Source organism: Equus caballus, chromosome 26 (assembly GCF_041296265.1).
Source record: "Equus caballus isolate H_3958 breed thoroughbred chromosome 26, TB-T2T, whole genome shotgun sequence".
Taxonomy (NCBI): Eukaryota; Metazoa; Chordata; class Mammalia; order Perissodactyla; family Equidae; genus Equus; species Equus caballus.
In genome coordinates this window covers 33,695,932-33,711,022 of record NC_091709.1, presented here as the reverse complement: position 1 = coordinate 33,711,022, position 15,091 = coordinate 33,695,932, and the positions used below count along the sequence as shown (strand labels likewise).

The following is a 15,091-nucleotide window of genomic DNA, read 5'->3' as shown; positions in this document are numbered from 1 at the left end:
AGCATCCAAACCCAGGGGGACCATTAGCAAAGTTAGGAGGTGTGTCTGAAACAATTTCCATTCCCTGAAGTCCTGGAATTATTTGTTTAGCAAATAATTTTAGCTATTCTTTACAACGAAGTGCAAATGAGTGACGGATTCCTGCAAAATGCAAATAAAAGGAAAAACTGTCTTGAAATTTTGTCTCCTGTGAACTAAAAAAGCCTTTTAAATTGTAAATTCTACAATGTTTGCTATTGAAGGAAGAAGGCTTTTTTTTAAGCAAACCATTGCTTTGGGAAGAGAAATGTAAGACTCACCAGCTCATTGTTCTTCCCACAATTTGAGTCTGTAATCTCTAAATCTGCTGATCCTCTCCCTTCTAGTGACTGATTCACCTGTATGTAGAAACTGTTTCTATTTTTTCTTCATCTCATCAAACAACCCAAAGCTACATACACTCCCTCAGCACCAACAATTTGTATTTGTAAGGCAGGATGGTGAAGTGGAAGGGTCGAACACTGGGCTCACAGACAGCAATCTGAATCCATGGCTCCTCCTAACCATCTTTGTTGCTCTAAGTTATTTAATTACACTGAGCCTTGGTTTCCCTATTTGAAATGATGAAGATAATAACGCTTGCTTCATAGGATTATTGTGAGGATTAACAAATATAACAAATAACAAATATGCATGTCCATGTGCTCAGTTTTCTTCCATTTTTATTACTCATCATGGCTCAGGGCAAGAGATTCTGGAAGTAAGAGGACAAGTGGCTCATTATTGGTACTTGAGAGATTTCCATCAGGTTGATTGATTTGAAAACAAGCAAGAGCCCAGGAAGGCTATCATTCTCACACTTTCCATTTTTATGTAAAAAAATAAAAATGGATAATGAGTGCTAAATCTTGATTTGTTCCTACCACTCCTCCTCTCATTGCCCCATCCATTTGACTCTGAAGAGTAACTTAATGACAAATTTACTGTACATCAGCATGGTTTTGGAGGAAACTTGTAACATTTGAGTCACAAAAATGTAGCTTCTGGGGGAAAAAAATAACTAAATAAAACGAGACAGTGAAAGAAATGCATCAACTCCGGAGGTAGCTGGCATCCATGCTCTATCTTGCAGAGTCCATACCACAATTTCCATCTGAATGCTGATAAAGCTTAATATTTCCTATTGATTTTTTGGAGCTGACAAATCCTGAAGGCACGGAAGTGTGTAATAAAAAAAGTAAAAGTCAATTTTCCAATGCAATGGGAGTCCTTGAGAGAGAACCAACATCACACAGTGTAGCAAGCATCAGTTAACATTTGGGGAAATAAGAGGAAGGTTTTATACAGCTGTTTGTCTTACCCTAACAGAGCACTTCTGTCAAAAAACGGTACAGCTCAGTAGATTCATATTTGTGATAAATCAAACATTCTCCATCAAGTTAGTTGGCTGGATATACTTTCCTGCAATTATCAATGGTAGATTTTTAAAGCATTTTGTTTCTGCTTTTTTTATCATATCTAAAAATCTTATGGTCTTTTTTCTTTATCAAGAAACATTTTCCAAGTCTACGTGGAATTATATTAAAGAGAATATAATGAGTCATTTGTAAATAGTTTGTATGGCAGGAACTGGAAGATTATTTATAGCAGCCCAACCAATTAGCTGGTAAACAGTATGTTATATATAAATACTTGATGAAAGGCTTACAAAGGTTTACAGCCCCAAGAAATTCTAGTATTCCATTGTTTTTTTTAAGTGAGCAGGTCTTATCCATTTCATGTAGCACCTTTGGAAACTTCAAGCAACTTTTTGTTTACAAACATTTTACAGTTACAGACTTGATTTGTTAAAGATTTAAGGTATTGGCTGAAAGCTGGAGAGGACAATTGCATTCTAAATAAACTCAAAATACACTTGGGAAAATTGTGATTCCAAGCCACACATACCCACACGAGGAAAATACAGTCTAATCTACCACTGAAAGAGGAATGATAAATGAGAAGTCAATAGTGTAAACTTTAGGTAGGTGGCCTCTTGATACATTTTGGGAGTGATATGAATTTGACTGTAAATGGCAATAAACAAATACTTTTTCTACAGAACAGTTTGTTGCATGATTGGATGTCATTTTCTAGGTCTAATTCGTCTACAAGAGCTCATCAAAGCTCCCTCCAGATATAACATTAAAATCAAAATCCGCCAGCTGCCCTCTGGGAATAAAGATGCCAAGCCTTTACTCAAGGAGATGAAGAAGGGCAAGGAGTTCTATGTGATATTTGATTGTTCACATGAAACAGCCGCTGAAATCCTTAAGCAGGTAAGACGGCAGGGAGGAGGCGGAAGTGTGGGGGAAATGTTCATTTCTCTTTCTCAAAAATGCCATCTGGTTTCCCTTAGTGCAGCAGGATAAAATTGTAGCAGTCCAGTTTAGGCTGAAGATTGAAGTTTTTCAGAATTCTTTTAAAGAGCCAAAGGGCTCAGGGATTTCAACGAAGCCACCCGTCAATATGTAGTTGTAGATGTGTGGTCCTGTGTACCACCTGGGAGGTATGTAGATCCGGCCAGCAGAGGTTGAGAGAAGGGTGTCATTTCAAGGTGATTAAGCATCTCTTCCTTTATGTCTACTGAAAAGGCTGAGCTGGATTTCATTTACACAATGCCTGACTTGTCCTAAATACATCTTCCTCATGGCAAGACCTCTTTCATCAAACATGCAGGATTCCAAGCATAGTGAGGAGGGAACACAGAGACAGTCACACAAAAGATGGTTCTCCTAATTTGTTGTAGACAATGAGCTGCCATGCATTAATCTCCACAGATGATGGAGGAGGAAACACTTGATAAATTGTGAAATCTTATATAAATGAAAGCTGTTAGTAATGTTAAGAAGAATAATAGCGACAACAGATTAATAATTTCTGAGCACTTCAAGATATAGCACTGGTCTTATGCCCAGCAAAGAAAAATCAGAATTAAAAAAATAAAGCATAGGCTAGCGGTTCTTGACTCAGAGTGATTTTGCCCCCTCAGGAATTTTTGGCACTGTCTGGTGACATTTATGGTTGTCATATTGGGGACAGTGGCACTCTATTGGCAAGTGGTAAGGGATGCTGCTAAACATCCTTCGATGCACAGGGCATCCCCCACAACAATGAGCTATGTAGCCTAAAATGCCAATAGTATGAGGTTGCGAAATCCCGGCACAAAGACAATGAGAAAGGCTAACCAGATGTTTAAAATAGAAGCATTAATAAAAGATCAGGGGATTGAATTTGGGGGGAAATAAGTAAAAATAGCCAGGTTATATTTATGTGGCCTAATGGGTTTCTCTTTGGATTTAACTTAAGTGGTTACTATGGCATAAGGCAATGTTCTTATCTGAAATGGCACAAGCTGTCATTGCACTCCCTAGTTTTAAAGGTCTGGAGTGTGCTGTGCGGTTGACTGGTACTGGGCACTAATTTCATAAGTAGACCAATCTCTCCACACACACGCAGGACTGTGGATTTGTGAATCCCTTGGAAGAGCCCTCTTATAGCAGTCATCCAACCTGACTTTCCAGTGCTGTATCCCATACTTGAAGGCATCTTTCTGAAGCCACTGACTTCAGAGTTAAGTTTTTAACTGCACTGACAGGAGACAATCAGGCAAGTAGACTGGTTGTCTCTATGATCTCCTGGATGGTTACTCTAAAAATTCTATTTAATAGTATCATAGAACATATCTAAAGTAACAGTTGAAAACAATCCTAGACATTATCAAGGCTAATCCTATCACTTTATAGGAGATGAAGTAACTTTCCCAGAGTCACACAGCCAGGAACTGGCACTCAGCCTCCTTTATCCCATCCAGTGCTTTCTGCACTATAGAATGTCGCTTCTCAAGTTAGGCGGAGAGCATCTGTTACTTACTTCTAGCCTACAGTTGCATTAACAAATCTTTAGATATTATAATTATCTATCACTAAAGAAAGCAATCATGTTGCAGCGATATCAGCAACTAAAGAGCTTTAAGGGTAAATAAATACAATCAGCAACCCTCTATCTTAAGGCTTCATTCGAGAACTTTAATACAGTTCATTAAAGTGTATAATGGAGTGTAGACCAGAGTGAGAAAAACATCCAGGTTTTATGTGTAGCCCGCAAAATGCAAAGAAGCCCCCTTTCCCAACAACCTGCTATGACAGAGGCTGAGGACTTCCGCCACATTTAAGAGGACGATCTGCTGATGAGACTTCTCTTGGTTAGATACCCATTTGGCTCCCATAACAGGCCACATCTCTCCCAAAGGGCAGGCTTAGAATAGGCGAAAGAAATGCATGGTGGGCATAGGAAAGATCTGTTAAATTTTTCCCCTCCATTGTGATACATGGAATTAAAGTGACTCTTTCTTGGTAGCATAGAGATTACAACATTCGAATGACAATTTTTGAAAAAACAAACTAAAAAACCCTCTAAAAGAAGCCCTCTCAAGAAATGTCTGAAGGGGGCAGGAAGCAGGGAAATCAGTCCAGCTTTGCAATAACTATGGACTCACTTTTTTCTCCGTTCTCCCTCTTCTCATGTTTGTCTTGTTTACTTTCCTAATCACGTGAGTGGTAAGATTGGCTGTGAAGCTTAGGGGAAGCGACTAAAGAAAACGTTCGTCCATTTTTTGTTCTAGACTAATGATCTGCAAATATTGGGGAAGGAGGAAAACCTTTGTCAAGGTTCCAGCATGGGAGCCCTACTTTACTGCTTGGGAAAGTACAATCGCACTTTTTGCAATTGCAGTAGAGGACCCAGGTTGGCTTAAGGTACCTCCAAGAGGCTGTTATGGTTTGAAAAGTGATACTGAAGACTTCAGGACTTTCTATTCTCGGCAAAATGAGGTCCGATATGGGGCTGGCCCAGTGGCACAGTTGTTAAGGTTGCACAGTCTGCTTCGGCAGCCCGGGGTTCCCCGGTTCAGATCCTGGGTGCAGACCTACGCACTGCTTGTCAAGCCATGCTGTGGGCGGCATCCCACATATAAAGTAGAGGAAGATGGGCACGGATGTTAACTCAGGGCCAATCTTCCTCAGCAAAAAGAGGAGGATTGGTGGCAGATGTTAGCTCAGGGCTAATCTTACTCAAAAAAATAAATAAATAAAAAATGAGGCACAATACTCTGTGTGATCCAGTTTGACTTGTTGCATTAGCCCTGGGCAACAATCTGTAGAAACAAAGAGAAATCTTCCCACTGCCATCTACTGAGTGCTTCTCTAGGAATGCTGAGGGTTCAGGGTCCTGATTCCAGTCACCACTTAACCAATCTTTTTCTATCAGAGGGAAAGAAAGGAAGGAAAGAGCTATCTCTTTTACTCAGGTGCCACCACTGGCACCTGGCATCCTGTATATTGTCTCATGCGATCTCAACCAACCGCTGAGGTAAATTTGGTATCCTCACTTCAGAGTTGAGAAAACTGAAGCTCAGATGGGTTAAGTGTCCATACAAGGTCGCTCTTTGCATAGCCAGGCTCCCATATGGTCTCCAGACCCACCTGATCTTAGAGCCTGTGTGCCCACTTTACCTTGAAGGGCCCCCATTCTGAATGGATAACAATTCCATTCTAAAGTAGGCTTCCAGAAACTTCTGGGGAAAACACAAGCACTTGCTGCTGGTCTCCTTTGGAAGAAATTAGTATGAACAACTTTGACTTCCTTTGTGACTGCTGAGGTGCTGGCTGATGGCCTAGCAGTTAAGTTTGCACCTTCAGCTTCAGCAGCCTGGGGTTCGCCAGTTCAGATCCCAGGCACAGACCTACGAACTGCTTATCAAGCCATTCTGTGGCAAGCATCCCACATATAAAATACAGGAAGATGGGCATGGATGTTAGCTCAGGGCCAATCTTCCTCAGCAAAAAGAGGAAGATTGGCAGTGCATGTTAGATCAGGGCTAATCTTCCTCAAAAAAATAAAATAAAATCACTGCTGAGAAAATTTTCTCTGCCAGGTCAACTTGGCTTTCTTCTCATGCATATTTCCATTATTTTCCTGTACTTCTCTGCACCTCATCGTGTTTTACCACTTTTTAATGATTCTTAAGAAAAAAGAAATCAAATGCACTTTAAAGAAGATATTTGACATTTATCTAAAAGTAAAAATTGGGAAAAAGTCTATAGTTATTCTTGGGCATGCTAATCACTCTAGCGAAGTAATTATTTCTATTCATATTGAACAAGTACTATATGATGAGAATCTGAAAAGTTATTTCCCAAAAATTAGTTAGAAATTCAAATGTCAAGACTCGATTAGGCTACAGAAGAGCAGGGCTTTCGTATGAACAAACTGCTTTCATGAAGTTCTGCCATTTAAAAGTGGCCCCAACAATCAGCAGCACATGGGACTCATAAATGCGCATGGGACCCATCAGGTCACTTGGTGTCCTTTTCTCTCCCTGTCCACCCACCGCCTCCCAGCAAGCATCCTCTGCTTTTTGAGGATGCTGATCCTTACTTAATTTGCCTTCAACGTGAAAACCCCAGGTCCCAGCCCCTGCCCGACCCATTTCCCCCAAGTCCCATCATCCACCTGACTCTTCACTGCCCACCCTACTTGCACCCTCACTCGCTCCTTTTGAGTGTGATTATTCACACTCAGTGGCTTCTGGGAGATGAATTTAAAGAAGAGTCACAGGGTAGAAATAACTCCAGGTGGAACTCCTATCAAGGGCCTAGTGCCATGGTGGGTGATAAGCAACCATCTTCTTTACTTGATACAATAACCCTCGATATAATTGGTATGATCCCTCTTTTGCAAATGAACATGGAAGCTCAGAGTTAGTAATAATTTCATCTATCACATACTGAGCATGCTCTTACTGCCAAAATCTGTGGCCTATGTGAACTGACCTTGCCTCTCTCTCCAGCCTCCTTGCCAGCCTGGGCCTCTGATACTCTGTTTCAGAGGCACTCTACCTTGTCACATAACATGCCCTCCTTCTCCCACTTCACCATCTTTGCACTTAAAGTTGCCAACACCTGCAACGTTTCTTCCCAAAGTTGGCCTCACCTAATCCTTCACACTTGTCTCTTGATTCCCTACGACCTTGCAGTCTACTTGGTTGTTCCGTAACCCAGATAAAAATCTATAATTAATTAAGGACCTTCTCTTGTTATCCATATCCCCTAGTATACTGTGAGCTCCAAGAGTACAGAAGCCTTCTTTGTCTGCGTCTCCTAAATCCCCAGAGCCTACTGGATTGCTTGACACATAGTGAGTACTCAATAGAGATCTGTTGAATGAATTCATGAAATGGATGAATGAGTGATCCAAGAAATGTGCTAGGAGCTCTTAATAAGTAATCTCCAAAATCACCTTCCTTCCCCCTCCCCTCCATACTCTCAACTCCACCAAGCACACTTGAATAAGTTGCTCCTCTGTGCCTCAGTTTCCTCAAAAGGAAGGTTTCATTCAACCCCTGAAATCCTACATTATTAAGAACTATAATGCATTTTAGACTACGATTCCACTACCTGAAAATAAATTGGCCTCTTTGGAGAACTGCATAGTCACTTTCAAATCCTGTAATAGAATTGAGAACACAAGTCCCTATTTCAAGCACAGTAGCCTGGCATCCTAATGGTTCTCTGATGGGGAGGGAGGGACGGTGTGGTGCTCTATCCAGCAGGGAAGCTGCCTCAGGGCTGGGCCAATTCCCTGAGCTGGAGAGCAGCCAGTGGGTGAGTGGGAACACACTGTTTCTGACACAGGGAACCTGCTCCCTTGTTTACATGAACAAGTACATCACAGGAGAGATTTTTTCTTTCCCCTCACAACACTTTTGGCAATGAGTATTAAGCTATAATTGAGCCATTAGTCTCCAGGAAACGTTTTAGTACCAAAATATTTTGTCGAATTATATTGCGTTTTCTCCTGTCAACATTTGTGCATTCTTATTTTTTTCTTTTCTTTCAATTAACATAAAAACAAGGCCAGGGAAAAAATGTGTTTTTAATGCCTGGCTTCCTTCTTCCAGGGAAGTGCTATGGCAATGCTGATTAATTAAATAATTTTGTGCATCGATTGTTTCCTCATATAAGTTGTGCCTACCAGCGGTGACTGGGGCAAACAGAGGCGGTTAGATGGGTTTCATTTCATATTTCCACAGGACAGAAGCACTCTCAGTCTTCAACTTTCAGGACAGAAAACACCAAGCTGAGCAGTACAGCTGCGACATGCAAAGAGGTTGCAAAACTGTGTTTGGAACCTGCACCTACTAAGTCAGATCCTCGAGTCCATCATTTCTAGTCATAAACACATAAAATAGGCCAAAGACTTCAGGCGCTACTATTTACTGAAGACTTACTGTGTGCCAGTCACTTGCTAAGTAGGTGACGGCATCAATCAGTCCATTTTTATGAGAATATTCTGTTTCCAAGAAACTGAAAGAGCTCAGAGAGATTTTGTAACTTGCCCAAGGTCACAGAGCCAGCAAGTGGCTGGCTGGAATTTGCATCTTATCTCAGGATTTAATAGGAAGAGAAAGTATCCTGTTCTGCTAATGTTGTGTATCCCAAGACGTCAACTGCTTCTCCTAGTAATGCCACCTGGAAAGCATTCTCGTTAAGTTTTGCACTTCTTGAACAGAATCGTTCCATTTTATTCTCAAACATCCAAACATGTCTAGTTTACACAAGTCCTCAAGGAATGCTGATTGTATTGAAGCCGAGCAGAGGATGTGGTAGGGACACAGGAGAGAAATTCATTTTTTCATTCCACACACATTTGTTGAGCACTGATCGAAGATGATGAAGATACAACGGTGAAAACAAGAATAAAAACCTAAATCTCTGCCCCCTTCAGGCAAAAAGAGACCTTAAAAATGAGTGTCACAAGAGCATAGCTATCCAATGCCTACAAACTGGTTGGAGACTATGAAGCTCATTTCTAAAGCAGTAAGGGACAGTGACTACCACTTACACTGAAAGTTGGGAGATCCAGTGTCAAATTTTGCTCTTCCCCTAAAAGAATGAAATAATTACCATTTATTGAGTACTCACTGTGTGCCAGAATGTGCTATGCATTTGACCGAAATGAGATTTTTTTTATCCTCTCAAATTATCTCATCTTTGTAAAGGAGAAAAATAAAGTTCCAAGGTCATGCACTCAATGGCAAGGCTGGAATTTCAAACCAGGGTCTAACTGTCTATGACCTGAGTTGCTTGGACCTTCTCAATATGCTGCTTTGAGCAAGTCTGTTGACTCTTCTTCAACCTGGTTACCTCATCGGTAAAGTAGGATTGTTGGATTCTAATGTTGCTGAGGTTCCCTTCAGCTCTGAGCTTCCGTGCCCCTAAATGATCAAGAATCCTCTTACTAGTGTCTAGACACAAAGAACTGGCACATTGCCTTGTACTTAGTAGACTCTCAAAGAAATGGGGAACTAATTAAGCAGTTCATTCTCTTTTAAAGTTCCTAGAGTCGTTTGGTAGTCTTTGCGACAGTTAATTGATGATAAGTTCATTACTTAGGATAAATTCTGACAGCGTAATAATGATAAATCTCAATTTATACTAACTGGATGATAATTTGTAGTCTATTATATAATTATTTTGGCAGCACATTCTCATTCTGATTATGTTTCTCTCAGTCTAATATTAAAATCTATTTACATTTCCTGAGCACATAGTTGGTTTGGGTGGTAAGAAGCAGTTCATGGATATGAGTATGTTATTAAAGATACACAAGAATTAATTGACCTCTGTGGATAACCAACAATTTACTAAAGGGATTTGCAATTTGTCCATATTTTTAGTATATGGGATGATCATTTGAAGATTTTCAAAAACCTCCAAAGAGTAGATTTGGAAAATGACTTAGATTTGTTTCAATCTGAATTAGGAGGTAATAAAAATCACGTGTATTCCTCAGAAATGCTCTAATGCTTACTTCTAGCTACAACAAAATTTGGCTGTAATAGGCGGTAAGAGAAATCATCCTTGCAACAGAAGTGGAGGTAACTTAGAAGTCGTGAAAGAATTTGAAGATGTGTATAGCAAAGCATGTCATAGACCTCTAGCAGGATCAGTGAACTTCAGCTTTATTCAAAATCTTCATGCCCCCCAGTGTCCCTTTTTCAGGGGAGAGGATCCCTGGCTTCTACCAGATTCCCTAAAGAAGCCTGAAGACTGAAGTAGGTTAAAAAAATCACTTCTCCATGTTAACCACATCTGCTTCTTCAACCCTTCATAAATGCAAGATTTTACCAAAAACATCCCTCCACTCTACTTTTCCCATGACTGTTGGCCAAATCCTTTCTATTATAAGGGTAACCCTGTAAGATGTAAATTTCATCATTTATTCAGTTAACATGTGTTGGATGTTTTCTATGTGCTAAAGACTGTACCAGAGTAAAGGGGAAATAAAACATCACAAAAAACTCCAATGTGTTGGATAAGGTGATATAGTGGAGGACCCAGTGATTTGTTATTTTCTACATCTGTAAATTGGAAATGTCATAGTTCATACTTCACTTTGAGAAAAGTTAAATATGACAACGCCTATAAGTAATTAAGCCCACCACTGATGCATGAAATATTCAACATGTTAGAGATCATCATCATCAATATTACTAGTGGTATTATGTCTAGGCAAAACTACAAGAGTGATATGGTGCTTCCCAATCTCAACTATCACTACATCACCTCCTACTATATCACACTATATCTCAGCAGTGGTTCCCAAGTCCCCTGTCAGCTCAGCTTACCAAGTCTCTCTACCTTATGAAGATTTTGCCAATGTCGTTAAACCTCCATGCCAAACTCAAAACATTACATCTTCTTCCTCATCTTTTTCCAACCAACCAGTTTCTCCTGCTGTGCCTGTCTTGGTGCCTAGAAATACCATCCAATGACCCAAGCCAGAAACCTAAGAATCCACTTGACTCTCCCTCACCTTTCTGATTTATTAGTTACCAAACGTAGATTCTACCTTCTGAATATGTTTCAGATTCAGCCTCCTTTTCTCCACTCTCTCATCATCTTCCTTCTGTATTAAAACCGTTGATCTCTCTGCCACAAGTCCCCTCCCCCCTCCTCCCATCCAGTCTCCATGTAGCCTCAAAAACTGTTCTTTCTAAATAAAATATCTGACCTATCACTCTCATGTTTGAAATTTCTGAGCCCTTCCCTTCACCCTCTCATTGTCTTCAGTATAAAGGACACATTGTCTAGCATGCCATGCAAAACCCTCTCCACATTGTGCCTGCTGCCATTGTAACATTTAGTACACAAAAATATCTATTACTATATCTACTAAAAAGTTTAACAAAAAACAAAATCTGTTACAATTTTTTGACAAACGCTCCTTTCTTGATGAAAGGTAAATCCATTCAGGAGATTACAGTTCTTTGCAAACATCACCAAAGGAATTTAAAATCAGGATCTAATTAATTTTCATATCTAAAGAGACGTTATAATAGAAGAGCAATGTGAGTCTGAATTCCTGGCAAAAAGAGGAAGACGTGGTACCTGCAAGATCATCCAAAGCACAACATTTTACAGCTGGGTCCAGCAATCTGGACGGGAGGCTCACTCGAAAAGAGATGGGCAACTTCGCAAACTTTCTCAGCTTACTGGATTCATTCTTAAGATAAAGCCACAACTCCCATGGTTCTAACTTTGCTCTCACCAAACAACCATATGTTTTTATTTTGTTTCTCACAGTCCAGAAGGACTTTGTGCAAACTATTGACTTTCCTGCCACATACACCTCCTATTATCAATTGGTAAATTAATATAGCACAAACAGCCCAGGACTCAAATCAAACCTGGGTTCAAATACTATAACTATGCTCCATCTTTCAGATCTATCCATTGAGGATAATACTTCCTCCCCAATAGTATATAAAGAACTTATTACAGCAATGGACATGTTGTAGTACTCAGCAAATAGTAGCTATGACCATTATTGCTATAGCATAACAATATGAGTTCGATTAACGTAAATCAGTGGTTCTTAGCTCTGGCTTCATGGAAATCACCTGGAGAGCTTTTATCAGGTACCAATGCCTAGAACATATCCCAGACCAAATAAATCAGAATATTTAGAAATGGGATACAGGCATTGGTATTTTTTAAAAGTTCTTTAGAGATTCTAATGCACTGAGAAACACTGATGTAAATAATTATTCTCTAAGCCTGATAGTTATCAGATAAATTAACAAAATTTAGTCATCCAAAAAAGCCAAAAAAGCTGAGAAACAGGACCCAGATTCATGATGATTTTACTAGGCTATAGATATTTTATGAGACTAGCAAGACCGCCATTTAATGGCTGCATGCCCATCTCTCTCTCAAAATGTTACCTTCAAGTAAATTTGAGGTATAGTTTTTATTACCACCATTATGAAAGAAGCTTATTGCAAAAAAGAGTACAATGTATTCTTTGTTAACTTTCCAGCTTCTAGACCTGTTCAGTACTTTGCTGTTAAAACTTTTCTTCCACTTTCTGACACGTCGTCCTTCCACCAATTTTCCCCAGATGTTGCAGAGTTTATTCTTTAGGTTCATGTAATCCTCCAAAAGCTCCACTCTCCTATTTTCCAGGTGGCCTATTTTGTTTTGCAGGGGAAATCTCTTCTTCCTGCTCTGTTGTCTGCAGTCTGTATTCCTGAAAGAGCATAATCTCTTCTTGTGCACCCGGTGATGCAATCTGGCTCTTCTGGTGGGATTATCTTCTGAAGCTAAACTAAACCTCATTGGCTTCCACTCCATTTATTAATATCTATTAGCATCAGCTTCCCTTCTCCTTCTGACCATACCTCTGGAGAGAGAAGCCTATAAAGGGATTAAGACTGAAAGACACTCCCAAATAAAACAGCTGTTTCATTCACCAACACTTTATGGAATATCCTTTGCTGTTCTTTGAATTTCACTTGGAGGTAGGAGGAAAGTGGCCTGGGTTTGTAAATGGTGTAACACCACAGCCCAATGGAAGGAAAAACCCTGAACTTCCTTTGTGGGTAGCTTGTATGCACGTGGTTAGTATGTGTATGTGAATGGAGGGGCACAGAGAAATGTATAAAGTTTTTCACTTCAAACAAGTCATTTTGCTCTTGATACATGTACCTGATATTAATATCAAAGTTGTACAGTCTCATGTGCCTTAATCATGGAAAGATGAGCAAATGAGGTGTATTGGTTTCCTTTGCTGCTGTAACTAATTATCATAAGATAGTGGTTTAAAGCAATACAGATTTAGGGGCCAGCCCGGTAGTGCAGCAGTTAAGATCACACGTTCTGCTTCTCAGCGGCCCGGGGTTCACAGACCTGGATCCCAGGTGTGGACATGGCACCGCTTGGCACGCCATGCTGTGGAAGGCGTCCCACATATAAAGTAGAGGAAGATGGGCATGGATGTTAGCTCAGGGCCAGCCTTCCTCAGCAAAAAGAGGAGGTTTGGCAGCAGTTTTCTCAGGGTTAATCTTCCTCAAAAAAAAAAAAAAAAAATACAGATTTATTCTCTTACGGTTCTGGAGGTCAGAAGTCTAAAATCAAGGTGTTGACAGGGCTGCATTCCTTGTCAAGGCTTCAGGGGAGCATCCAGTTCCTTGCATTTTAACAGCTGCTAGGAGCTGTCCTCATTCCTTGGTGTGTAGCCCCGGATCACATTGTCTTTTCTCCCTTCTGTTTCCATCTTCACCTCATCTTTTCCACCTTCTGACTCTTCTGCTTCCATCTTAGGAGGATCTTCGTGTTCACATTAGACCCACCTGGATAATCCAGAGTAATACCCCGGGGTAATCTTCCCATAAATTAAGATCCTTAACTTAATCACATCTGCAAAGTTCCTTTCTCCATGTAAAGTAACATATTAATAGACTCTGGAAATTAGGATATGGACATTTCTAGTAGGCCTACTCCATAAGGATACGGGTATTTTCTATACGTCAAGGTATTCTGGGATCCAATGCTATTTTCTACATTCCACTGTTACTTTTGTAGATGTAAGTTGTAATCATTCCATGTGGCATGAATGTCTCTCTTTTTTCTTTTTTTTTTTACAACAATAAAGACTGATATAAAGGCCTGCTTATACCTAACTTGTTCTACTGATGACCGAGATTAAAAATTGTGTTACTAAATGTGCATCCTGTTCAGAGGATAGTGTAGATGCAGCCGAAGGGACCACAGTTGGCAGGTGAGAAAGAGCTACACCCTAGAGATAGAAATTTCTTCTTAAAATTGCTGCTCTGAGACTTGATATCATTCACCTGGTTTCCTGAAGATTATTCCTATCCTGAAATAACTTATTTCTATCTTGAGATAAAACCCTTATTTTAGCCACATTGCATGTCACACATTTGGAAGTTGTTCACTTGAAATTATCGAGTGGAAATCAGGTCTGATGGTTTAGAATTTATCCCGATATTGAGAAGGCTATAAAAGGAGCAATATTCTTCAGGTTAGTCAATATAAACTCCTAAGACACCTATTTTTCAACGGAAAGAAGTAGTCATAAAAACCCTTATAAATATTATAAGATACCTCAAAATCTCTTAGGAGTACTCCAGGTTCCATTTTAAGTTTTTGCTACTATGATAGCAGCATTACGCCAATTATTTGTGACACATGGATTGCCTTTAGCAATGGATGCTGAGAATTTGTGGAGAATTTTTTGTTGCTGTCTCCATAGCACTGCATTGCCTTCTGGAAAATGAGCAGGTTGAAATATGGTGCAGGCTTCTTAAGACACCGGGGCGTGTTATTGGAAGACTTTTACCCAGAGACGTTCCAGTTATCTTATAGGCCAACTCTGTCACCAGTCACAAGAATTAGACCCCACAAGCTATCTTGGTCGTCTTCATCTAGACTTGAATGGGGGCTCTTAAGACAAACTAAAATATGGTCTTTGTGCTGCTCAGTCTGCATGTGATATGTGATAACTTCACCCACCTAAATCTAAGAGATAATCTTTGCCAAGGACAACAGGGCTAGACTGAGGAGAGTCGATGCTACTGTGAAGAAGGTTGTGAGCGTTCTATGACAAAATCTCCAGAGAGAGCTGAGCCGAGGTGGGGCCACCATTGTTAATGAGTAATAATGTATCCCAGAGTATACTGATAACAGTGGGGCCATTAGAATTGTTC

General features: G+C 40.1%; 1 protein-coding gene across 17 annotated transcripts in view; it reads left to right on the top strand.

Annotated features, from left to right (window-relative positions):
* The window catches only part of GRIK1 (glutamate ionotropic receptor kainate type subunit 1), a 357,358-nt gene that overhangs the window by 235,409 nt on the left and 106,858 nt on the right, over window positions 1-15,091 (top strand). For all 17 annotated transcript variants that reach the window (XR_011433072.1, XR_011433070.1, XR_011433071.1 and 14 more), the window contains exon 4: window positions 2,116-2,297. Coding sequence is in view for 12 of the 17 variants with exons in the window: in XM_023629990.2 (XP_023485758.1) it covers window positions 2,116-2,297 (182 nt within the window). In the remaining 5 variants the exon portion in view is untranslated. The remainder of the gene's footprint in view (window positions 1-2,115; window positions 2,298-15,091) is intronic.